The following is a 27,971-nucleotide window of genomic DNA, read 5'->3' as shown; positions in this document are numbered from 1 at the left end:
ATTTTTTATTTAGAATCTTTTGTTTGTGTTTGTAGATGAGATTTTAGCTTTATGAGACAGATACTTATATGTTTTATTTTTCACTCTGAAAACATATAACCACCTGCCAGCTTAAGGAGTAAAACATTACAGATAAAGGTGAAGCCTGCTGTATATCTCTCCCTAGATAAATCCCTTCTGGCTAATCATTTTTCTGAATTTTGTATTCATCATTTCTCTGCATTTCTCAATATTTTTCTCATTGTATTATCTGTCTTAAAGGCACTTAATTTTTTTCCAAGTGCTCCTTACCTGGCATCTCAAAATTATTGATAATATATTTTTTTAATTATTTGGTTCTAAATATTTTATAATATTTATTGTGATTTCTACTTTAACTTATGAGCTATTGAGTTTGTTTTAATTCCAAGATACGTAGAATTTATATGTGTATGTGGGGCAGGGCACACATATATACATACATACTATCTGTACATACATACTTTGTTTTATGTGCCATTTTAATTAATTTAAGTAATTGCATTGTGGTAGAGTATTAGGGTTTTCTAGAGAAATAGAACCAATAGGATATATGTATATCACTCTACTGCTATCTCTATCTCTGTATCTCTCTCTATATAGAGATATAGATATTTAAGAGAGAATTTATTATGAGAATTGGCTCACATGATTATGGAGTCTGTGCAGTCCCATAATATGCTGTCCACAAGCTAGAGAACTAGGAAGAACTAGGGAAGCTGGTAGTGTAATTCAGTCTGAGTCTAAAGGCCTGAGAAACTGGGGAGCTGATGGTATAAGTTCCAGAGTCTGAAAGCCTGAAAACCTGAAGTTCTCTGGTCCAAGGGCAGGAGAAGATGGATGTCCCAGCTCAATAAGAAAGAGCAGATTTACCCTTTCTCTGCCCTTTTGTTCTATCCTGTCCCTCAACAGATCGAATGATGCTTACCCACATTGGTGGGGATGGTCCTCTTTATTCAGTCTGCTGATTCAAACAGTAATCTCTTTTAGAAACACCCTCACAGATACACACAGAAATATGAAGTTACTTTAAAAAGTTCATGAAAAAATAGAATATAAAAATAATATGAATCTTTCCATGAACTTTTTGAAGTACCCATGTTATGTTTTACCAGCTATCTAAGTATCCCTTAACCCAGTGAAGTTGACACACAAAATTAAATATCACAGGTAGGGAATGAGGTTTGTGTAATATTATTTTTGTTATTTCTTTTGTGTCCTAATACTTATCCAATCGTTGTAAATGCTTTCTACTTTCTTGAAAATAATATATAATGTAATTTGTTCTATGTAGGGCTCTGTCTTCCTGCCATTATCACATTAAGCTTATCTACTCTGAAAAACCTTCAATCCCATATTAAATTTTTCATCCGCACTATCTACCAGTTTGTCATAGAGGTGTATTAAAATCTTTACTATGGTTATGTATTTTTACTTTATGTAAAATATAAATATTTCAGTACACTGATACATAGACCTGTGGATTTATTTATGTTTATTCTGTTTTGCATAGAGTGTGTGCTTTCCATCTGAGAATTTATGGGTTGTTTTAGTTCTGGAAAATTCTTAGCTATCATATTTTCTGTTTTCCTCACCTGTCTTTTATTTTTGCAGTACTATTAGATATATGTTGAAACTTTTATGTATTCTCCTTGTTTCTTAACTGCATTTTTATGTAATATTACTTTTTCTCTTCGTGTTCTTGCATATTTCGTCAGTATTATATTATTACTTACTTATTAATTTAAATTTTTTATTTCCTCTATTAAGGTTTTTAACTTCATTGACTACATTTTTCAAGTTTTTCGTTTAGTCTCTCTTTTTAAATATCTGCCAATTCTCTTTATTTTTACCTGATTTAATTTCATAACTCTTTGGTCTTTTTTATGGAATTTTTTTCCCTTACTAGATGAAGGATCCTAAATACTGCTTTTGAATTTTTTTTCAGATTGTGAAAATTACTTTTTTTATTTAAAGTGACTTTATCTTGTGATTGTCAATTTTGTTGGTTTTCTCAGTGCTTGGAATACCATTGAAATTATAGTTCAATTTTAAGAGAATTCGTATCTTAGTATACTGAGTCTTTCAATTCATGAATCTGGTATGTTCTTCCATTTATTTAGTTCTTCGGTTTCTTGAAGTAATGTTTGTAGTTTCACTATGCGTATCATACACATTTTGTTAAATTTATACATATGTAGTTCATGTTTTTTGATGCTGTTATAAATGATATTTAAAAAGTTTTCAAGTGTTGTTGCTAGTATATACAAATAAAATTGATTTTTGTGCTTCAACCTTATATCCTGTGACTTCACTAAACTTCCTTATTATTTCTAGTAGCATATTTGTAATAGGCCACAATTTTGTTGTCTGAAAAATACATTCAGTTTTACTTATTCTCTTTTAATCTGTATTCCTTTATTTCTTTTATTTTAAAATATCTTTTTCTTATCCTTTCGCACTGGCTAGAACCCATAGTACACTGTAGAATAGAGGTGTTAAGAGTGGACATCCTTAATTTTTTTGCTGTTATTTGGGGCAAGCATTCAATCTTTCAACTTAAGTATGTCAACTTAAGTATGTCTTAAGTATGTCAGATTTAGGCTTTTTCATAGATATTCTTTATCAGTTGAGGAAATTTCTTCCATTCCTAATTTGCTGAGAGCTTTTATCATGAATGGGCTTAAATTTTGTCATATGCTTTTCTACAGAAAAAGAATCACAGGGAATTTCTAAGATTTAATGCTGTAGTAGCTTTTAGAAGTGATTTAATTATATCTTGCAAATTTTGATGTGTTTTTTCATTTTCATGCAATTCAAAGTATTTTATTAATTTGTCCTATAATTTCTTCTTTGACCCATGAGTGGATTAGAACTGTATTTATTTAATTTCCAAGTATTTAGGTAGTTTTTCCAGGTATTTTTCTGTTATTGATTTCTAATATAATTCTGTTGTGGTTAGAGAATATATTCAGTATGACCTTAGTCCTCTTATGTTTACTGAGACTTGTTTTTGGCCCACAATATCATCTCTCTTGGTGAATGTTACATGTGTACTTGGATAAAAAAATGCATATACTTCTGTTGGTGGTTGAAGTATTATGTAAATGTTAATTAGGTCAGATTACTGAACGTTGTTGTTTACATCTTCTATACGTTTAGTGATTATTTGACTGCTTGTTTTATCAGTTACACTGGGAAGTGTTGAAATTCAGTTATATAATTTTTTGCTTCATTTACTTTGACACTGTATAATGAGATGCTTACACATTTAATTTTATTATGTCTTCTTGATAAATCAAAATTTTAATCAATATGAAATGTTCCACATTATGCTCGGTAATTTTTCTCTTTCTGAAATCTACTTTATGTCATATTAAAATAGTCACCCCAGCTTTCTTATGATTCGTGATTGCACAGTTTATCTTTTCCACCGTCTTACTTTTATCCTTAGTCTTTATCTTTTTAAAATTGAGATATAATTCACATGCCATAAAATCTGCCCCTTTAAAGTGTACAATTCAGTGAATTTTAGTATATTCCCCACGTTGTGCAATAATCACTACTCTGTAATTTCAGAATATTTTCATCACCTCTTAAAGAAATCTTGTACCCATTAGTGGTCATTCCTTTCTCTCATTCCCTCCCACCAGTCCCTGGATACCACTAATCTAATTTCTATGTCTATGCACTTGCCTATTCTGGACATTTCTATAAATGGAATCATAATATGTGGCCTTTTATTTCTGACTTTCACTTAGCATAATGTTTTTAAGATTCACTCATCTTGTAACATATATGAGTACTTTATTCCTTTTTTATGGCCAAATAATATTCCTTTGTGTGAATATACCACATTTTGTTTATCCTTTCATTAGTTGATGGACATATGGGTGTATCTAATTTTTGTCCGTTATGAATAATGCTGCTATACTTGTGTGCATAATTTTCTGTGGATATGATGCTTTCAGTGTTCTTGGGTATAAACCTAGAAGTGGAGTTGCTGGATCCTATAACACTGTTTAATTTTTTTGAGAAACTGTCAAACATTTTTCCATAGTGGATGTACCATTTTATATTTCTATCAACAACATATGAGAGTTCCAGTTTGTCTGCATAAAATAGTCCAGAAATAGTCCAGTTTGAAGCTAAGGGATAGTTTTAGTGTTTCGATGGTGATTCAGTGTCAGCTGGAGATGATTGTGTCCTGTCCGTAGTAGATAAATACGAGAGCGGGTGTGAGGCTGGTCATATAAAGGCACTTGTTTTTGTCTGTCTTTTGACTATTGCACGTGAAGAGGTATTTCATGGTGGTTTTGGTTTATATTTCTGTAATGAATAATGATGTTGAATATGTTTTCATGTGCTTATTGGCTATTTGTTTATCTTCTTTGGAAAGATGCTTGTCTGTTTTTTCTTTATGTATTTTGGGGCTCTGTTAATTGCATGCATGCTTAATTGTTATGTCTGCTGGACATAAATTCATTATATATGTTTTTAATTGTTATGTAATTATGGAATGTCTTTCTTTGTTTCTAGTAACAATCTTTGTTTTAATGTCTGTTTTGCCTGATACTAGTATAGTCACTGGAACTCTGTTTTGAGTACTGCTTGCATAGTAGATATTTTTTCCATTTTTTTACTGTCAATCCATTTGTGTCTTTGAATCTAAAGTTTGTCTCTTATAGTTGGATCATAGTTTTTAATTCATTCTGCCAATTTCTACCTTTTGATTGGAGTGTTTAGTCAGTTTAATATAATCACAGATAATAATGTAGGATTTTCCTGTCATTTTGCTATTTGTTTTCTATATGTTTTATGTCTTTTATTTTATGTTCCTCTATTATTGTCTTCTTTCGTGTTAACTGTTTTCTAATGCACCATTTTAATCTCTTTGTTGTATTTTTTACTATGTTTTTTGAGTTGTTTTCTTAGTGGTTGTCCTGGGGTTTACAATTAACATCTCATTTTATAATAATCTAGTATGGATTAATACCAACTTAATGTCAGTAGCACACAAAATCTTTGCTTCTGTTTTGTTGTATTCTCTCTCCTTCTTGATAATATTATTGTCATTCAAATTAGATCTTTACACATAAAAGCCTATCAGCACAGTGTTATAGTTGTTGCTTTATGTAACTGTCTTATGAAGATGATAGGAGAAATAAAAGAAAAATATAGTTGCTGTTTTTTATGTTTAATCTATATAGTTTCCTTTACTGGTACTCTTTATTTTTTCATGTGGATATGAGTTACTGTCTAGTATCTTTTTATTTCAACTGGAAGGACTCTCTTTAGCATTTTTTATAGGGAAGTTCTGCTAGTGATGAATTATCTCAGTTTTTGTTTATTTGAGACTCTCTTAATTTTCTTTCCTTTTTTTTAATTGGAACATAGTTGACTATACATATCTGTGGGGTACAGCATTGAATAGCAATACCAGTGTGCAATATGTAAAGTTCAAATCAGGACAATTAGTATATTCATCATTATACAGTGTAATCAATTTTCATGGCCCTTTACCAATTCTTTCCTTTCCCTTTTCCTCTCTCCTTTCCCCACCCCAGCAACTTCAGTTCTATTCTCTTCTCTTAAAAAGTTCAACGTAGGGCCGGCCCCATGGTGCACTGGGTGAGTGCAGTGCTTGGGAGCACAGCGGCGCTCCCGCTGTGGGTTCGGATCCTATATAGGAATGGCCGGTGCGCTCACTGGCTGAGCGCGGTGCAGGCGACGCCACGCCAAGGGTTGCGATCCCTTACCAGTCACAAAAAAAGACAAAAAACAAAAAGTTCAACGTATTATTGTGGTTGCTGAATCTTTTTTTTTCTTGCTTATTAGTTTATTTATTTATTTATTTTTTATTAGCCTGCACATATGTGTGAGGACATGTGGTATTCCTCTTTCTGTTCCTGGCTTATTTCTCTTAACACAATTTTCTCTAAGTTTATCCGTATTGCTGTGAATGGCAGTATTTCATTCTTTTATATGGCAGAGTAGTATTCCATTATATAAATATACCACATTTTCCTTATCCACTCATCTGATGATGGGCATTTAGGTTGATTCCAGCTCTTGGCTATTGTAAAAAGAGCTACAATAAACATGTGCAGGTGTCCATTCTACATTTTGATTTCCATTCCTTTGGGTATATACCCAGCAGTGAGATTGCTGAGTCATATGGCAATTCTATCTGTAGTTGTTTGAGGAACTTCCATACCATTTTACATAATGACCACACCAATTTATAGTCTTACCAACAGTGTTGGAGTGTTCCACTTTCTCTGCAACTGCACCAGCATTTGCTATTACTGCCATTTGATAATAGCCCATCCGGAGTGAGCTGATATCTCAATGTGGTTTTGATTTGCATTTCCTGATGATGAGTGATGTTGAGCATTTTTTCATGTGTCTGTTGGCTTTCATATATCTTCCTTTGAGAAATGTCTATTCAGCTACTCTGCCCATTTTTTAATCAGGTTTCTTGTTTTTTTACTGTTGTTTGAGTTCTTTGTATATTCTAGATATTTATCCTTTGTTGAGTGCATGCTTTGCAAATATTTCCTCCCACTCTGTAGGCTGTCTTTTCACTCTGTTGTTTCTTTTGCTGTGCAGAAGCTTTTTATTTTTATATAATCCCATTTGTTTGTTTTTCCTTTTGTTGCATGTGCTTTTCATAAAGTCTATTCCCAGTCCTGCTTCCTAAAGTGTTTCTCCTAAGTTTTCTTTTAGGAGTTTTGTAGTTTCAGGATGTGTATTTAATGTTTTAATCCATTGTGAGATGATTTTGGTATATGGTGAGAGGTATGGGTCTAGTTTCATTCTAGATATGGATGTCCACTTTTCCCAGCACCATTTACTGAAGAGGCAGTCTTTTCCCCAATGTATGTTCTTGTTGCCTTTGTCAAAGATCAGTTGGGTGTAGGTGTGTGGGTTGGTTTCTGGGTTCTCTATTCTGTTCCATTGTTCCATGTGTCTGTTTTTATGCCAGTGCCATGCTGTTTTGGTTACTATAACTTTGTAGTATAATTTGAAGTAAGGTAGTGTTATACCTCTGGCTTTATTATTTTTGCTCAGGATTGCTTTGGCTATTCAGAGTGTTTTGTTGTTCTGTATGAATGTAAAGATTGTTTCTTCCATTTCTGTGAAGAATGTTATTGGTATTTTTATGAGGATTGCATTGAATCTGTAGATCATTTTAGATATATGGACATTTTCACAATGTTAATTCTTCCAATCTAAGAGCATGGAATATCTTTCTGTCTTCTTGTGTCCTCTTTAATTTCTTTCAACAGTAATTCATATTACTCATTGTAGAACTCTTTCACATCCTTTGTTAACTTTATTTCTAGGTTTTTCTTCTTCTTTTTTTTTTTTTTTTGGTGACTATTGTCACTTGATTTCTTTTTCTGCCGGATCATTATTGGAGTGTGAAAATGCCACTGATTTTTGCCTGTTGACCTTGTATTCTGCAACTTTGCTGAAATTGTTTATCAAGTCTAAGAGTGTTTTTGTAGAGTCTTTAGGATTCTCTCTGTATAGGATTATGTCATCAGCAAACAAGGACAATTTGACTTCATCTTTTCCAATCTGGATACACTTTATTTCTTTCTCTTGCCTGATTGCTCTGGCTTGTACTTCCAACACTGTGTTGAATAGGAGTGGTGAGAGTGGGCCATCCTTGTCTTGTTTCTGTTCTTAGAGGAAAAGCTTCCAAGTTTTGTCCATTCAGGATGATACTGCCTGTGGGTTTGTCAAATATGGCTTTAATTTTGTTCCTTCTATACCTAATTTGCTGAGAGTTTTTATCATGCAGGGATATTGAATTTTATCAAATGCTTTTTTAGCGTCTGTTGAGATAATCATATTTTTTTTCTTCGATGTTGTTAATGTGGTGAATTACATTTATTGATTTGTGTATGTTGAGCCATCTTTGCGTCCCTGTGATGAATCCCACTTGGTTCTGCTGTATACTTTTTCAGATGTGTTGCTGTATTTTATTTACTAATATTTTATTGAGAATTTTTGCCTCTATGTTCATCAAAGATATTGGCCTATAGTTTTCTTTTTCTGTTGTATCTTTGTCTGGTTTTGGTATTAGGGTCATGTTTGCCTCATAGAGTGAGTTTGGGAGAATGGACTCTTTAATTTTTTTGGAATAGTTTGAAGAGAATTGGTATTAATTCTTCTTTACAGGTTTGGTAGAACTTAGCAGTAAAGCCGTCTGGTCCTGGGCTTTTCTTTGTTGGAAGACTGGTGAATCCTGCTTCAATCTCATTACTTGTTATTTGTCTGTTCAATTTTTCTGTTTCCTCTTGGTTCAGTCTTGGCAGTTTATATATGTCCAGAAATTTGCCGATTTCCTCCAGGTTTTCAAATTTGTTGGCATATATTTGTTTATAATAGTCTCTAATGATTCTTTGTTTTTCTGTGGCATTGGTTTTAATGTTTCCTTTTTCGTTTCTAATTTTTGTTATTTGTCTCTTCTCACTTCTTTTTTTAGTTAGCCTAGCTAATGTCTGTTTTGTTTATCTTAAAAAAACAAATTTTTGTTTCATGGATCTTTTGTATCATTTTTGGGGTTTCTATTTCACTTAGTTCTGCTCTGATCTTCATTATTTCTTTGTGTCTACTAACTTTGGGGTTGGATTGTTCTTGTTTTTATAGTTCTTTGAGGTGTAGCATTAGTTGTTTATTTGCAATCTTTCTCTTCTTCTGATGTAAGTGTTTATTGTTGTAAAGTTCCCTCTTGTTACTGCTTTTGTAGTATTCCACAGGTTTTGGTATTATGTTTCATTATTTTCATTAGTTTCAAGAAATTTTTTGATTTATTGTTTAATTTCTTCTTAGACCCATATGTTATTCATGAGATTGTTGTTTAATTCCCATGTGTCTGTATAGTTTCCAGAGTTTCATTTGTTACTGATTTCTAGTTTTAATCCAATGTGGTATGAAAAAAATACATGAAATAATTTCTATTTTTAAAAAATTTGTTGAGACTTGATTTGTGACATAACCTGTGGTCTATCATGTAGAATGTTCCATGTGTTGATGAAAAGAATGTGTATTCTTTGGTTATTGGATAAAATGTTCTCTAGATGTCCACCAAGTCCAATTGATATAAAGTGCCATTTAGATCTTTTGTTTCTCCATTAATTTTTTGCCTAGATGATCTGTCTAATATTAAGAGAGTGGTGTTCAGGTCCCTAACTATTATTGTATTTGGGTCTATCTCTTTCTTTAGGTCTAATAGTGTTCACTTTATATAACAGCTGCTCTCATGTTGGGTGCATGTAAATTTATGATTGTTATATCTTCCTGCTGGATAGATCCCTTTATCATTATATAGTGGACTTCTTTGTCTCTTTTTATGGCTTTTGGTCTAAGGTTTATTTTATCTGATATAAGAATACCTATTGCTGCTTTTTTTTTTTTGGTTTCTGTTTGCATGCTATATCTTTTTCCATCCTTTCACTCTTAGTCTGTGTATATCTTTACAGATGAGGTGAATTTCTTGAAGAAAGCATATTATTGGGTCTATCTTTTTAATCCAGTCAGTCAGTCTGTGTCTTTTGAGTGGAGAATTTAGTCCTTTTACATTGAGTTCTTATTGAAAAGTGGTGGCTTACTCCTGGAATTTTATTGATTTTCGTTTTGATGTTTTATATAGCTCTTGTTCCTTTCTTTCCATTTTTTTGTTTATCTTTGGTGTGTGTTGGTTTCTTGAGTTGGTTAGATAAATTCTCTTTATCATTTGCATTTTATTTTTGTTCTAGTTGTGAGTTTTGTTCTTTCTTGTGTATTTATAGTAGTGATGGTTGTTTTCCAGGTACCAGGTGCAGTCCTCCCTTGAGGATTTCTTGTAAGGCTGGTTGTGTGATGGTAAACTACCACAGTTTTTGTTTGTCTGGGAATAATACTATTTCTCCTTCATTTCTGAATTAACCTTGCTGGGTATAGTTACTAGGCTGGCAATTTTTGTTTTTTAGTATTTTGTATATATCATCCAGTTCTCTTCCAGCCCTTAGGTTTTCTGATGAAAAGTCTTCTGCTAGTCTGATGGGGGCTCCCTTATGAGTGACTTGATGCTTTTCTCTTGCTTTTTTAAAGATTTTCTCTTTGTCTTTGAGCTTTGCCAGCTTGACTAAAACATGTCTTGGAGAGGACATTTTGGGTTGAATCTGTGTGGGGATCTTTTAGCCTCCTGGATCTTAAGGTCTGTATCTCTTCCTATACCTGGGATGTTTCCCACTATTATTTCCTTGAATATGTTTTCAGTGCCTTCTGCTTTTTCCTCCCTTTGTGGAATACCCATGATTTGGATATTCGTGTGCTTAAGGTTTTCTGCTATCTCTCTTAGATAGTCTTCATTTTTTAAAAATCCTTTTTTGGGGCCGGCCTTGTGGTTCACTCTGGAGAGTGTGGCACTGGTAGCACTGTGGCCGTGGGTTCGGATCCTATATAGGGATGGCCAGTGCACTCGCTGGCTGAGTGTAGCACAGACAACACCATGCCATGGGTTGCGATCCCCTTACCAGTTAGGAAACAAAACAAAACAAAACAAAAAAACCTTTTTTCATTTTCTTGTCTGCCTGTGTTATTTCAAAAAGGCTATCTTCAGTATCAGAAATTATCTCTTCTGCTTGTTCTAGCCTCTCTGTTGTGTTTTTTATTTTGTTGAATGAATCCTTAAGCTCCACGAGTTCTGCTACATTCTTTTTTTAGGGCCTTAATTTCTTTGTACATTTCCTCCTTCAGGTGCTGGATACTTTTTCTCATTTCATTGTGTCATTTGAGTCTTCTGTATCTCACTGAGTTTCCTTATAATTGTTGCTTGAAATTCCTTTTCAGTCATTTCAAAGACTTCCTGTTCTATAGGATCTGATATTTGGGAATTATCATTTTCCTTTGGTGATATCATATTTTCTTGTTTTTTCATATTTCTGGTGTCTCTACATTGGTGTCTAGTCATCTGGTAGAACAGTTGCTTTTTCTGCTACTCTAGAGTTGGGTTTGAGGAGAGGGAATACCGTTTGTAGATGTGTTATATAATGACTGTTAAATGAGGTGTTTTAGTATTGGTTCCAGGTAGATACAGTAGTGTAGTCTCTGTGTAGGTACTTTGGCCAGGTTCATAGTTGGATTTCTATGAGGGGTCCTCTGTGGTCTAGTTGCTGGGGCAGTTAGTATTTCCTTGCTGATGTTGTTGACACTATGGTGGTTTATCAGGACATAGGCAAGCTCTTGAATTTTGGGGGATAGCAGCTTAGAATTTTGTCATTCTTAGGCTATGGTGGGTGATCTTGGGTGGGCCTGTTGGCACTTTTGCTGAGCTTCCCCTGACCCTGATGGGTGCACTGGGGGATACTCAATTTGTGTTCTCAATTTGAGTGCTCCTCAATTTGAATGGGTAACCCTTTATGGGTTTTCTCTTTTTTCTTTCCTCTTTCCCTGGGCTCCTCTGGTGACTCTTCTCTGTCTATGCCTTTGAGTGGTCAGTGGGTCACCTATGAGGTAGTGGTGGCTGCTGGTGTGACAGCAAGCCACTCTTGTGGCAGCAGTTGCTGTGGACATGGCTATCACAGCCCACTTGTTCAGCACTGGTGTCTGTGGCACTGGCAGGGAGTATTGCAGACTGCATGGCTGCCTGTCTCACTGGCACCCTTGGCAGTGGCTGGGTTGGGCTCTTGGGAGTGGAGCCCACTTACTGAGGTTTTGCATGGCTGTCTGTCGCACTGGCACCCTTTGTGGCAGCTGGGTTCAATTTTACTTTTTTTTTTGAAGGAGATTTTTTCTAGATATTGAATTGTTTGAATGTTTTCTTCTTTTAGCACTTTGAATAATTCATCCCACTTTCTTCTGGCTATATGCTTCTGATGAGAAATCAGCTCTTAATGATAGAAGATTCCTGGTATCTATTGAATCCCTTCTCTCTTGCTGCTTTCCAGAGTCTCTCTTTTTGAGAATTCTTTTTTTGATTCTTTTGTTTTGAGAGTGTGATTATAATGTGTGTAGTTTGGAGTTCTTTCAGCTTGTCGAAGTGTTGATTGTTTCTCTTTAAGTTTAAGAATTTTTCACACATTATTTATTGAAGTATTCTTTCTGGTCTTTTCTCCCATTCATCTGGGGCTCCCATTATATTTATTTTGCTGTACTTGATGGTGTCCACAGGTCTCTGAGACTGTTCATTTTTCTTTATTTTTTGTATCTGTTGTTCAGACTGGTTAATCTTAATTCACATGTTTTTGGGTTTACTTAATCTTTCTTCTGACAGCTAATTATCTACTGTTGAATTTCTCCAGTGAATTTTTTACTTCAGTTTGGTACTTTTCAACTCTAGGATTTCTACTTGGTTCTTTTTTGAATATAATTTCTATCTCTTTATTCTATTTGATGAGATAGCATTGCATAATTTCCTTTAGATCTTCAGGAAAGATTTCCTTTATTTCTTTGTACATATTTATAATAGACTTAGAGTCTTTATTTAGTAAAGCTAACTTCTGGTCTTCCTCAGAGACAGTTTCTATTGACTGCTTTTTTTTTTTTATTTCTTCACCCTGTGTATGGGCTATTCTTCCTGTTTCTTTGCATGTTGTAACTTTTGTTGAAAACTGGACATTTTAAATAGTGTAATGTGGAACTCTGTAAATCAGAGTCCCCCTACCCCCATGTTTGTTGTTGTCTGCTGTTGTTACTTTTTGTTTGTTTTGTTACTTTCCTGAACTAATTCTGTAGAGTCTGTGTTCTTTGTTAGGTGTGGCCACTGAAGTCTTTGCTCATCTTTATGGTTTGCTAATGATTGGTCTTATATTTCCTTAAATGCCTTGAACCAGTAAGTCACCCAGCCTTTGCTGAAGTTCTCTGTGTGCATTTTGGGACATGCTTTTTATTCCCTGGGAGGCAGTTTACAACTCTGCCTTATCTTCACTTATGGCTTTATCAGAACCTCAATGTCAGCAAGATGTGAGAGATTAGGGCTTTCTCAGGTCATTTCTGGGCATATGCACAGCTCTGCACATGTGCATCTCTTTCGAAATTGGCAACAATATGTTACAGCTTGTCAAAGTGATTTAAGTTAACCACCTTGCTAGTTATTTTTTATTTGTCTCATTTGAATTTTTTTAATATCCCTGCTCCTGCTGCCATTTTGGAAAGCTGCTAGGTGTTCTTTTAAAGAATGGCAGAATTTGTAGAATTGTAGATGAGAAAAATAAGTCATGCCTTCTTGGATATGTTACAAATTGGAAAGAGACTCAGCAGTTTCCAGTGAGGACAATTAGAGCAGCACTGTCCAATAGAAATACAGCACAAGGCTTAAATTTGAGCTAAGGATGTAATTTAAAATTTTTTAGTAGCTACATTTAAAAAAGTTAAAAGAAGCAGGTAAAATTAATTTTAATATTATATTTCATTTAAGTCAATATATTTAAAATACTATCTTTTTAATATGTAATTAATATACATGTTATTAATGTGATATTTTGCTTTTTTTTTCTTGCCATCTTCAAAATCCAGTGTGTTTTTTACACTTACGGCCCATCTTACTTTGGACTAGCCATACCTCTCAGCATAAGTGGCTAGCAGCTATCATGTTGAATAGCACAGATTTTGAGGGACTCTAAGATACTTCTGGTTTTAATGAGGCAGAGTAGGAAATGAAGCTGATGACAGAATGAGATTATTGGGGATCTTGATTTTAGTGATCAATTGGGAATGTACGAGGGTAATTAAAAATAAATTGTGGAAAAATAGAATTAGAAGTAATGGGAATCTTTCCAAGAACTTTTTGAAGTACTCTTATATTAGGGCAAAAGTGAAAAATAGAATAAGGGGCAAAATAGCTGGCACAGAAAATAGTTTTAACTGCTATGTACAAAAGGACATGACGTCTTAGTAATTTATTCAGTGCAACAGTCAGTGTTATGATGGCAGATGGTATGGTTTTTAACTTTAAAATAATGGTAGCTAGCATTGATGAATGCTCTGTCAGGCACTGCTCTAAGCACTTTGAATATATTAATTCATTTAATGTTATAGCTCATTTAGTTTGTGACCTTAAATTAGTAGATTACCTAAACTTTTGGGGGGCTCTGTTGTTTTCATATATAAAAAAATTTGAAGCTGGTCTAGATAATCTCTAAGCTTCTTAGTAATACATAAAGTCCTATTTCTTTGGATACAGTGATGAGAAAAATAAAATTTATGTTTTCAGGAAATTTGTTATCAAATAAAGGAGGTGAGATATACCCTTTTAATTGAAATGCTTATAGACAATAATTGGGATCTTGAGAGAACTACAAAATGCTATGAGAATTTAAAACATATTTACTTGCATATAGTAAGTTTATAATAAATGTTTAAATTAGGTTGAATTGAATAATGATAGCTGGTGAATCAAGAGAAGTTTTGTGTAGGAGATGGCAGTTAATGTATGGCTTGGCAGGTGGTAGGAATAAATGAGCAGGAGATGAAATAAGGTAGTAAGAAGTTGCTATTCTTACATTACTTACATTACATTACATTATACAGATAATGGAAGAACATGAGGGAGGAAAGTAATGTGTGTATTATGAGAATAATAAAATATATACATTGAATGTACTGTTAGGGGGTTTGGTGTTGGGTAATTGAACTAAAATACAAGAGAGCCTTTAATATTCTGTTAAGGGTATAGTTGATCACTGGCAATGAAATATGGCAGGGACTGGAGAGACTGCTATATGTTATTTAGAAACTCCACATTTTATGACTACTTTCTGTCAATCACAATGAAAATAGGCAAGTGCAATTTAATATTCAAAAATTGAGTGAGCTAGTAACATTTAATTCACTAGCATTGAAACTTTTTCATATGTTTTTGTTGAAGGTATTTATGGACTCTATTTAGGGTGAAAAAGCTAGATTTGTGCTTTTTATTGGTATTTTTTTTCTTCTAGTATAAGGTTTTATTTCTGCTGAGTTTTAATCCTTTGTGATTAAATGATGCTGAATAACTTTATGTCAGCATTCAGCAATAAAACGAGAGCCTAAGGCTGACTGTTTAAAACTATTAGTGTCTGTCCCTGGAGCCTGTACACAGAACTTCAAATGTGGCACAAATAACCAAATGGAAAATTGTGGTTTTCTCAGAGAGAGGGAAGTTGTAAGGGCATTTCACTTAATTCTGTAAACACTAGAATATATTTCTCTTTTTTTATTTGTGAGTATTTTTATTAGGTTAGCACACTAGTGTTTTTATGTAATATGCGATGTTATTTTAGTAGGATAGTTTAAGGAATTGATAAAGCAGTAACATCCATTTATCTAATTTCTTTCAGGTAACTTGTCCAGGAGTGGTGCTGAAAGACAAGGAGGACATCTATCTTAGCATCTGTGTGTTTGGCCAATACAAAAAGACACAATGTGTCCCAGCCACTTTTCCACTGGTCTTCAATGCCAGAATGGTGTTTGAAAAGGTGAGTTCAAATATCAGATCAAATATTAATATCAACAAACAAACAAACAAACAAAAAAAGTGGTTTCAATTTTTGAATAAAAGCCTGTAACATAAATTAATTTTGCTGATTATGTACTTTAGTTTGATTCAGACAGAAAGTTGTAACCTAAATCTGGAAGCTTAAAAATAAATATGCATTTTATTATGTATTGAGTCAGTTGCCTTTTTTTCCTTGATGGATCAGCTTGTTTTTAAGTTGTCTTAGTGGGCTTAATATAAAACATAGCACCTTGAATTTTAAGTAATCGTTTTCATAAAAAGAGAAATCATTAATAGGTAAGAATATGGCATATTTTACTTCTAGTGGTACTTCTTTCTGTAAGTCTCTTTTCCTTTTTTCTCCCAAAACTGCTGCTTTTGCTTAATTATTACCAATCTTATTTCTCACTTTTGAATTTCCTTCCTTCTCACTTTTCTTCTTTCTTTCTTCCCTGTCTTCCTCACTCCCTCCTTCTTTCCTTCTTCCACAAATAATTACCCAGTATCTGTTCCATTTGATGGACTGTTCTAGGCACTGAGGACACATGGTAAACAAGGTAAAGCCCTCCCCTCTTGGAGCTTTCATATAATAGGAGAAACTGACAATAACCTAGTAAATGTGTGAATAATATTAGACAGTGATGAGTGCATAAAGAAAATGAAAGTAGGGTAAGGGGATTAGGGGGATTGTCTATTTTAAAGAGTTGTCAGAGAAGGCAATAACATTTAAGCTGAGCCCGAATTATGAGACTGTGTCAGGTGTTTGAAGGTCTTGGAGGAAAAGCATTCTAAGTAGAGGAATAGCAAATATAAAGGCTTCTTGTTGGGAGTGAGCTTGATAGGTTGGAGGAACACCGAGAAAGCTGGTATGATCATGTTAACAAATAAGGGGAAGTGTGGTAGCAGACAAATTTTGGAGAGGGAGACAGAGCCACTTATAAAGTTTATTTGTAAAATCTTTCATAGTGATAATGGGAAGCAGAGAGGAAGTGACAGTTCTCATTATGTCAAAAGTTCTTTGGGTGGGAAAGGAATGGTATTTTGGGAATGAGAGGGAGAAAGCAAAAACAGTCTTTTATATATATTCCTTTTACTTCCTCTTCCCCATCCTGCTTCCTTGTACATCCTCCCACTGTAGGTGTTCCCTGAAGCAGTAGACCCAGGAGATGTGGTTGCACAGCTTGAAGGTAAGTTTTTAACTTTTTCTCTTTTTTTTTGGTGGCTGACTGACAGGGGGATTGAACCCTGGACCTTTGTGTTATCAGTACCATGTTTTTACTTTTTAATTCTTGATTCTAAGACATATTAGAATTTATTATCTTTATGCTCTTTGATCCTGGATTAAATAATGGTTTGAAAGAGTGTACTAGAATTTTAAAAATCTTGAGCTGAGATTGTTTTATACTTTTTAGAATTTCATAGTACATCTGGAAATAAATAAATATATGTGCTGTGGAGAGTCTAGGAATTATTCCTTTTTCTGTTTTGGGGCTATGGAAAACAAAGAAAGACTTATTTGAACTTTTTATTCATTAAGATGACAGGGAGTGTTTGTGATGTAAGGATAGAGATTCAGGCTAGGTGTGTGTATTAGTCCATTTTGGTGTTGCTACAACAGAACATATGAAACTGAGTAATTTATAAAGAAAAGAGGTTAATTTGGTGCATCTGTCATGGGCCTCAGGATGCTTCTACTCATGGTGGAAAGTGGCAGGGCAGCCAGTTGATGCAAGGAAATCACATGACAAGAGGAAGCAAGAGAGGGAGGGGATGGGAGGTCCAGGCTCCTTTTAACAACCAGCTTTTGCAAGAACCAATAGAACAAGAAGTCATTCACTACTAGAGCAAGAAGTCATTCACTCTCTCCTCCCACACCGCCAGGGAGGGCATTAATCTATTAGTGAGGAATCTACCCCCCATGACACAAACACTTTCCAGCACTGCCACTTTGGGGATCAAGCTTCAACAAGAGCTTGGGAGGCGGACACCATATCCAAACTGTATCAGTGGGACTTTGCCCTGAAAATAAAAATAGGTCTTTAACCTCAGTGTTTTGCAAATCTAGAGAGTGAATAATAGTAGATCAAAGTAATGGTGGCTTAAAATATGTATGCTTTTGCATTTTGTATTACATTCATTATGTAAATCAATTATTTGAGGCATTTTTTCAAGGCTGTGGATAACAGTAAATTCTTCAAAGTAGTAGGAATCAACTGTGAAAAGATAGAACTATTTGTGAAAGCAACAGTGCAAAAGTGTACACTTGGGAGTAAGTTATTCGAGTTCTGAGTATGAAGTGAAAAGCTCTGTAATTTATCCTTGTAATTAGAAAGGGCTCTGGGATCACCAGATTGGTCTAATGTATAAACTATTGGGCATCATGATCGTCAACTGTCTTCTCCCCACCTCTTTCTGTACCTGCCAAAATGGGGTTCTAGCAATGGAGCCTGGCACCACGCTAGACTCTGGCTATATAGGGAGGAACAGGGCCAGCCCATTGTCTATCATCATGAAGCTTATAGTTTAGTGACTCTTCTTCAGAAATCTCTTTATGGCTAGTGTCAATGTATTATTTATTTTTTTATTGCTGTTCAAGCATTTGGTATTATATTTTTCACTGTGGCAGACTAGCTAGGTGGCAGTCTGGTGACAGTGGTATATGAATTTTAATATTTCCTAAACATCTTGTTCATATCTGGGCAGTTGTGTATATTAGAAAAAATGAAGATAATTATTTCTCTTATTTTGAAATTCCTCTGTTTGAAAAAAATGATTTTTTTCTATTTGATTTGATTTTTTTGAGACTATAAGAAGAGTACCTACTGGTTATTATTATTTGGAAACTTTCTTCCTTGCTTTCCCTGATTCAGTTTTTCTCTTGGGTCTCTTCCATCCACTGAAATTCCACTTTTTGGTATCCTAATCAAATTCATCTTTCTCTGCCCTGTCTTTAAATATTGGTATTCCACTGGCTTCTCTGATCTCTTTTTTCTTAATTTCTGCTTTCTCCTTACAATTTACTCTCCAGTGACTTGGCTTCATGTATTACCTATCCCGTGATGTCTCCCACATAAGTCTTTATTCCTGACCTTCCTTGTGAGCTTTGGGCTCTTTTTACTTTTCCTTTTTTTTTACCCCCTGTTTTGCAGTCTTTCTTTGTCCCTTACCTTTTTAATATTAAAAATTAAAAACATACTAAAAGTGGAGAGAATGGAATGATGAAATCCCATGTACCTATTACTCAGCTTCAATAATTTTTGACATTTTACCAATCTTATTACATGTTCACCATGCCACTTAAAAAAATTGTTGGAATACTTAAAAGCAGATTCCATACCTTATGTCATTTCATCACAAATACCTCTAACAGATAAAGGCTTTAAAAAATATATAACCACCACTGATATCACACGTAAAAAAAAATAATAATTAATAATTACTTAAGGAAATCAAATATTTAGTCATTATTCAGATTTCCCTAGTTATCCCCAAGATGTCTTTTTACAGTTGGCTTGTTAAAATCAAGATCCAGTCAAGGTGTGGTTTACACATTATGTATGACTATTTTTATCTCTTAAGTTTCTTTTTTTCTATAATAGTTCCCCTTATGTTTTTTGTTGTTGTTTTTCTAATGTTTCCTTTTTTGATTTAAAAGAGTTTATTTTTTTATTGACAGGTATTGATTGTACATATGTATAGGGTACAGAGTTACATTCCAATACATGTATGAAGTGTGTGTATGTTTGCTTTTAATGCTGTGAATTTGTTAGAAAAAAACTAGCTACCTTAGAATGTCCTACAATTTGGATTTGGCTGATTGCTTCTTTACAGTATTATTTAGTTTGTTTGTCACTTGTATTTTGCAAACTGTTAATTAGACCTAGAGGTTTGTTTAGATTCAGGCTTATTTTATTTTATTTTATTATTTTGGCAAGAGCCCTTCATAGTTGGTGCTGTGTACTTACTGTATCATATCAAGTTGCATAACATGTCTGATTGTCTCAAGTTTGATGATGCTAAGATTGATTAGGTATTATCAGCCTGATTCCTCCATTATATAGTTACTCATCAGCCTTTCTTCAGCATTCTTTTAGATCCATCTTTTCATTAGGGGTTACAAAATTGTTATTTTTCTAATATTGTCATTCTTTTGTATTTATTAGCTGGAATTTTTCTATAAAAGAAATTTTCTGTATCAGCAATTTGGTTACCCTGAAATACAGTTCCTATAGGAAAGGCAGGACAAATGCTTCTTTATTCCCTTCTTCCTTTATTCTATTTAACAGCTTTCGTGAGGTATAATTTACATACCATAAAAGTCACCCACAGTAACTGTAGTTAAGTGATTTGTAGAACATTTATACAGTTGTGAATCATCATCACTATCCAATTTATAATATTTCTATCACCCCCAAAAGTTCTCTGATGCTGTTTGCAGTCAATCTGTATGCCCACTCCCCAGTCCCCAACAACTGCTAATCTATTTTCTATCTCTATAGATTTGCTTTTTTTAGAAATTTCATAAAAAGAGTTCATATAATATCTAGTCTTTTCTCTCTGGCTTCTTTCACTTAGAATAATGTTTTGAGGATTATCCATGTTGTTCCACAGCCAAGCAGTTCATTTTGTTTTATTGATGAACAGTATTCTATTATGTGGAACTCCCCCTCCAACCCACCATTTACCATTTGATGGACATTTGGACTGTTTCCAGTTTCTGACTATTACGAACAATATTGATATGGCTATGTGGATATATGTTGGGTTGTATGCTAAGTATTGCTAAGTATATGTTTAACTTTTTAAAAAACCGTCAATCTGTTTTCCAAGTTTACTACATCATTTATTCCCACCAGCAATGTATTTCGATTTCTCCACATTATCCCTGAGACTTGATATTGTCAGTCTTTTGGAATATAGCTATTTTGGCGGGTGTTAAAGGTATCTTATTGTACATAGGTACTTCAAAAAGTTTTTGGAAAAATAGAATTAAAAGATAATGCAAATCTTTCCATTAACTTTTTGAAGACACCTCATTTTTTAAAATTTGCATTTCAATAATGACTAATGATTTTGAGTATCTTTCTATGTGCTTATTAGCCACTCATAAATCTTTCACTGTAAAATGCTTTTTCAGGTCTTTTGCCCAATTTTAAATTGGGTTGTTTGTCTTCATATTGAATTGTAAGGGTTTTTCTTTTCAGTATTGTAAGTACGAGCGTACTTCAAAAAGTTCATGGAAAAATAAAATTGAAAGATATTTGAAATACGTTCCTAAAAGTTCTTTATCAGATATATGATTTGTAAATATTTTCTTTCAGCTCATAGTTTGTATTTCTGTTTTCTCAGTGGTGTCTTTTGAAGAAGGAAAGTTATGAAGTACAATTTATCAATTTTTTTCTATTATGGTTTATGTTTTTAGTGTCATATCTATGAAATATTTACCTAATCTAAAGTTACAAAAATTATTCCTTCTAGAAATTTTATAGTTTTGTATTTTACATTTAGGACTATGATACATTTTGAGTTAATTTTTATGTATGGTATGAGGTCTAGTTTTTTTGTTTGTTTTTTGGTAGTTGGATATCCAGTTGTCCCAGCATGCACCTTTGTTGAAAACCAATTGACTATAAGTGTGAGGGTTTATTTCTGGACTCTCTAGTCTGTTCCATACATCTATTTGTTTTTCCTTGTGTTAATACCACTGTTTTGATTACTTTAGCTTTATACTAAGTGTTGAAGACAGGTTGTGTAAATCCTTCAACTTTGTTCTGACTATTTCTGGGTCCTTTGCATGCCATATAAATTTTAGGATCAGCTTGTCAATTTCTACAAAGAAGCTGTATGGAAATTAGATAGAAAGAGTGTTTAGGAATAGTGTTAAATCTAGAGATAAATTTGGGGAGAAATGCTTTCTTAAAACTATCATCTCTAATCTATGATCATGGTATGCATTTCCATTTTCTTTTTTTTAGATCACTTTTAATTTTTCTCAGTAATGTTTTGGAGTTTCAGTATACAGGTCTTGCATTTTTTTGTTAAATTTATTTCTGAGTATTTTATCTTTTTGGTTCTATTATGAATAGAATTGTTTTGCTAATTTTATTTTTTAATTCTTATTTGCTATTCTATAGAAATAAAATTAATTTTATATATCTTGAACCCTATACCTGCTAAACTTGTTTTTTAGTTCAGATAGGTTTTTTTGTGTGTTTGTTTGTGTAGATTAATTTTTATATACAGAGTGTATGGTTTGAGAATAATGTCAGTTTTACTTTTTTTCTTTCCAGTCTCTATAACTTTAACTTCTTGTTTTGTCTTCCCCTTCCTTTTCTCCTTCCTTTCTTCCTTCCTTTTTCCTTTTCCTGCCTCCCTTCCTTTCTTCTTTCCTTCTTTTTTTTTCTTTATTTCTTGTCTTATTGCCCTAGCTAGAACCTTCAGTACAATATTTACTAGAAGCAGTGAAAGCAAACACTCTTGCCTTGTTTCTGATGTTAGGGGGAAAACATTTAGTCTTTCCTAAAATATGATGTTAGCTGTAGTTTTTATTGTAGATAACCCTTTATCAGAAGATCCTCTGTGACTAATAAAAACTGATGAGACCTATTCCTTTCTGGTTGATAGTATTTATCATGAATGGTCATTGGGTTTTGTCAAATGCTTTTTCTATGTCAAGATGATCATATGTTTTCTCCCCTTTATTCTTTTAATATGGTTTATTACATTAACAGATTTTCAAATGTTAAACCAACCTTTCACTGCTTGGATAAATCCTATTTGGTCATAGTATATCATCCTTTTTATATTTTCCGAATTCAGTTTGCTAACATTTTGTTAATGACTTTTTGTGTCTATTTATGAGGAGCATTGATCTGTAGTTTTGCAATTTTGTTTTCTTGCTTTTTATCTGGGTATTACTGGTCTCATAGAATGAACTGAGGAATGTTTCCTCTTTATTTCATGGAAGAGTTTGTGTAGAATTGGTATCATTTTATCTTTAAATATTTGTTGGAATTCATCAGTGAAGTCATCTGGGCCAGGGCTTTTCTTTGTGGGAAGGGTTTAAATTACTATATCAAATTTTTGTTATACATCTATTTCTTCTTGAGTTAGCTCTGGTATTTGTGCCTTTCTAGGAATTTGCCCATTTCATCTAAGATGTCTACTTTGCTTAAAGTTGTTCATATTATGCTCTTATCATCCTTTTAATTTCTATAGGATTATTAGACATTTCCTCTCTCTGGTTCCTGATGTTGGTAATTTGTGTTTTCTCTTTTTTATTCTTGGATGGTTTAGTCTAAAGTTTTCTCAATTTTGTTGATATTTTTGAAGAACCAGTTTTTTCCTTTAATGATTTTTCTGTTTTTTTTTTTTTTCTGTTTCATTTATTTTCATTTTAAGTTTTTTATTCCTTCCTTCTACTTTGTTTTTTTGTTTGTTTTTGGCAGCTGGCCTGTATGGGAATCTGAACTCTCAACCTTGTTGTAATAACACTGTGCTCTGACCAACTGAGCTAACTGGCCAGCTCCCTTCTATCTATTTTGGATATGACTTACTCTTTCTTTTCTTGCTTCTTGAGATGGAAGCTTAGATGATTGGCTGTAGATATTTCTTCCTTTCTAATATAAGCTTTTAAAGCTGTAAATTTTCATCCACCTAATGATTTTGCTCTATTTCATAAGTTTTGATTTTTTTCTTAATTTTAAGCTGTCTTTTTTGGGGGTGTGAGTTCTTTGACCTTAGAGTTCTTTTGAAATATGTTATTTTATTTCCAAATATTTGAGTGCTTCTTATATTTCTTTGTAACATTGAATCTAATTAAATTCTGTTATGAGAGAAAATAAATTGTAGTATTTCAATCCTTTTAAATGTTTTAAGACTAGTTTATGGCCTATCCTAAGGTCTGTCCTTGAGAATATTCCAAGTGTACTTGGAAAGAAAGTATATTTTACTGTCATTGGTTATTATTCTGTATCAATATTTTTCTGCCATTTAGGCCAAGTTGGGTGATAATGTTTAAGTCTTCTGTTTTCTGATTTAATTTCTGGTTTTTTGGGGGGGGGGTTGTTTTATCAATGACCAAGAGAAGGGTATTTAAATATCTAACTATAATTATATTGAATTCTTTGTTTCTCCTTTCATTTATTTTAGGTTTGGCATCGTGTAGAGTGCAGGTTATCAATTTATTGCCCCTTAGCCAAATTCGATCCTCTTGCCTGTTCTGTGGAAATTGATTGGGGCCCTTTAAATATTATTTTTCTTTCCAGCTACCATTGTGGGTTTGTTCATAGAGACCTCTGAAGAAATATTGCAGGGGAAAGGGTTTTGCTTCCAGGTATTGGTGTGTTCATTTGACTTTTTCCAGCACCAGGTTTATGAAGCTCTCATAGCTTCTCCAGTGCCCAGATATTGCAGTACATGGTAACCAACAACAGCTTCACCCTTTTTGGATGGTTTTATACTGAAGTGCTTCTGTTAAAATATGTCCCTGTGAATAGCCTCCCTGGTACCCTAGAGGGAGGATTTGGGGCAAATTCCAGAGGGCAGATTTCCAGTAAGTTCCACTGGGATGTTACTAGAGTGACTTTTCTTTCAGTGATCCAAGGCTATACCTTTCCCAACAAGGTCTGAATCTCAGCACTAGGGAGAAAGGCTTGAGGAGAGCATTTCCTTGGGTGCTCTGTCTGAGCCTTAGGGGTAATGGCCACTCCCCTATCTGCTGTTCCTGTATTTTTACACCTTCCTAGACAATCCCTCATTACTTGAATACCCTGTTATAGTTAATAGTTCTTTATGTTAAACTTTCCCTGTGTGGTTTCGCTCTACTAATTGGACCCAGACTGTTATATTTATTTTGAGGCTCTGTTTTAATTGCTTCTACATTTATATTTATTATATCTTCTAGAATCTTAACCTTATTTATGGTAGCAAAATTCATGGTAGCAAAGTTGCAGTATTTTCAGGCCTCACATCTTCCCATCTGTATCAGTCCGTTTCTGTTGCTTATAACAAAATACCTGGAACTGGGTTCTTTGTAAGAAAACAAAATTTGTTGCTTTCAGTTTCAGAAGTTTGGAAGTCCAAAGCCCAGGAAACACATCTGGTAAGGGTTTTGGTGGTAGCAACAGTGACCCAGGGATCTCACATGACAGAAATAGCAGAGCAGAGAGGACTTCTCATGTGCTCTCTTTTTAAAGCCCTCAGAACCATGTCCACAACCACCATTATTAATACATTCACTACGTGGACCACTAGCATGGTCCTACAGAAAATCTAATCATCTCCTCAAGGCCCCACCTTTCAATTACCATAATAGGATTTCCCACCCTGAACAGATATGGTGGGGATTTAAGCTTCAATGAGGTTGGGGGTGGGGGCATCCAGTCTAGAGCACTACCGTATTCTCAAGAGTAAGAAAGAGGTCTGTGTTCTATACTTTTCACAAAGTCTTGAGATTTATTCTTAGAGTAGGAAGAGGGATATAGTATGCTATTGGCTTAGCCTATTCATATTCTGCCTTTGGTTCAGGTCAGCTTTAAAGAACCATATGGATTTCTAATGGGAGGGGAAAGGAGGAGAATGGATGCTGAGGAGATAGCTCATAGATGTACCTACAGTGAGCATCCATAGTACTGAGTTTTTAAACTTACAGTGATAGCAGAAGTGATAGAAACAGTCCAAATAAAATATAAAAATGAGCCCAAAGAAGTAAAGCAGTTTGGCTTTATGTAAGTGGAAGCCAAGAGAAGCTTTCAAGTAAGGAAAGTTACAGAACCAATGTGGAATCATCCTGAGTTTCCACCTACCTATTCTACTGCTGGAATTGTGAGTCCCATATATCAGTACCCATTATCTAAAATACAAAACTAGTGTGTGCTTGTCTGTCTGTCTAAAATCCAAAATTCATTAGTTGAGAATATGTTATCTGAAAGCAAATTGAACTGTTCTAAATGCTCAAGAGTCTCCTAAGACTCCCTTAACTGAACAGTCTTATAAGTGGTCAGATCCTTTAATAACCTCAGATCAAATTATTAAAACAGTCCTTGGACACAGTAATCACTTAAATAGTTCCTTGTTCATTATTGTTTGTGGAGTTGTGTCATTATTATTACTGTTATTATTATTGGTATTTATTGGTATTAGAACTTGCCAGTTCCATTTTGAACTCTATCTGCACCTCTAATGAAACTCCAGAGAACCAGTATCACCTCAGGTTCTAGGGAAATATATATTAGTGATATACGAAATGGTATTAAATGCCAGTGATAATTTATAGAGAAGGTATGAGTATGCTCTTTAGGGAAATGGTTTTAGTCCTGGAATCTACCAGAAAAAAATTTGTTATTCCTAAGCAATACTCTGTGAACAATTTTTATGTGAGAATGAGAAAGAAAAAGTTTTGTACTTCCTAGACTTCTCTGTCGAAACAGATTTTCATCCTTTTTCACTGAAGGTTTACAGATTCTCGTCTACAGATGAACACACACACACAGACACACACACACAGACACACACACACACACACAGAGGCAATACTGCCACAGATATGCTGCCTGAAAAAGCTCTTCCTCCAGACATACACATGGCTTGCTCCCTCACTTATTTTCAGTCACTGCTCAAATTTGTCATCATAAACAGAGAGGACTTCTCTTACCAAAATATATGAAACAGTACCCACCTTTGGTCAATGTCTCAATCTCTATCCCATTATCTTTAAAATTGTATCTTCTACACCAGAATATTTTGAGAATAAAGGGTATGCTAGTAGTACTACCAAAACAAAAGGTACTGCTATGGATGAAAAGGAATAAATGATTCTTCTGGTTTTCTTCCTACCCCTAATATATTTTTCATTTTTTATTTTCTGTCTCACTAGAATGACAGTTTTATAAAAGCATAGACTTTCCCTGTTTTTTTTACTGCTGTATCTGTAGTGCATATGGCAGTACCTGGCACGTACTAGTTATTTGATATCCAAAGAGTTAAGTAAAATACCATAAATGCATCATACAACTGCCTCACATTACTATTTTTGACTGTTGAAACTATCCTATTGAGAGTTTGGTAGTGTTATAATCCTTTGATTATTAAATGTATTTTGTATTTGAGAATTTATAAGAGAATAGCTGTTCTGAACTCATTCCGTTCAACATTTGGATAAAGAGAAGATATGATCTTTATTTATATGGCAGTAGATTACTAGCTGTCCCTACTGAGTTTTCTGCTTGTGGGGAAAAGTACTTGGTTCATTAGAACCCCTGCTTCTCAGCTTCTAGGAATTAGTGCTTACCTGGTGTCTGGGATATTTAAAATGCTTTCAGGTGAGGATTTAAAGGCTGAGAGTAAATCCTTCAATGTTTGTGGATTAGAGTATCCCTAACTCAATTCCCAGGAGAGCTTGTAGGACTAAGGATTCATATTTTAAGTAGCAAATACATTCCAACCAATTTATCTTTATAGTTAGGGCAGATAAATAGTCATTTAGAGGAAATTATAGCAGTTGTTCTTGCTAGTACAGAGAGTTAACGATACTCTGGCATTTTCTGTTAAGGTATTTACTGTAGCTTTTTGATTTACTATATGTGACTAGGATTTCTGGAATATTGTAGGACATTTAATTTGTAACACACTAAAAGTACATGTGAAAATGAGAGTTTTTACAGAGGAAGGAGGAAAATTATCCTTTTAAGATAAAGGGCTACTGTAAAATAAGATTAATTATGCTCTATGTTTCAGTAGTTGTATTTTACATTAACTTACAATTTGGTTTCCAGCATCATTAGTTCTCTATAAAGTTTTTCCTTTAATAAGTTAAGGTCTTTCTCCCTGAAAATTTTTTTTATTATTGTAATAAAGTATACATTTACCATCTTAATCATTTTTAACAGTGCAGTTCAGTGGTATTAAGTGCATTTATAATATTGTTCAACTATCACTAAAAGTCATCTTATAAAACTGAAAGTCAATACTCATTAGACAATAACACCCCATTTTCTCCTTCCCCCAACCTCTGGCAACTACCATTCTTCTTTCTGTCTCTATGATTTTGACTACTCTAAGTGTCTCATATAAGTGGGATCATACACTATTTGTTTTTTTTTTTGGACTGGCTTATTTCACATAGCATAATGTCCTCAAAGTTTATCAGTGTCATAGCATATGTCAGAATTTTCATCTTTCCAAAGATGAATAATATTACAGTGTGTGCACCACATTGCACCTATCCATCCATCCATTGATGAACACTTGAGTTGCTTCTACATTTTAGCAATTGTGAATAATGCTGCTGTGAACATGGGTATACAAATATATGCCTGAATTCCTACTTTCAATTCTTTTTTATTGCTTTTGTTATTATTTTTATTTGGCACATGGTAATTGTACATATTTACGGGGTACCTACTTTCAATTCTTTTGGGTGTACACCCAGACATAGAATTGCTGGATCATATGGTAATTCTATTTTTAATTTTTCAAGGAA

The 27,971-nt window shown here is 33.8% G+C and overlaps 1 protein-coding gene across 1 annotated transcript in view; it reads left to right on the top strand.

Moving 5' to 3' along the window:
* The window catches only part of SPATA6 (spermatogenesis associated 6), a 142,243-nt gene that overhangs the window by 13,492 nt on the left and 100,780 nt on the right, over positions 1–27,971 (top strand). The window contains exons 4-5 of the mRNA XM_063105748.1: positions 15,333–15,470; positions 16,629–16,677. Coding sequence (XP_062961818.1) covers positions 15,333–15,470; positions 16,629–16,677 — 187 coding nt within the window. The remainder of the gene's footprint in view (positions 1–15,332; positions 15,471–16,628; positions 16,678–27,971) is intronic.

Source organism: Cynocephalus volans, chromosome 8, assembly GCF_027409185.1.
Source record: "Cynocephalus volans isolate mCynVol1 chromosome 8, mCynVol1.pri, whole genome shotgun sequence".
Lineage (NCBI taxonomy): Eukaryota > Metazoa > Chordata > Mammalia > Dermoptera > Cynocephalidae > Cynocephalus > Cynocephalus volans.
Note: the sequence above shows the minus strand (reverse complement) of the source record. Positions and strands in the feature narration are given on the sequence as shown.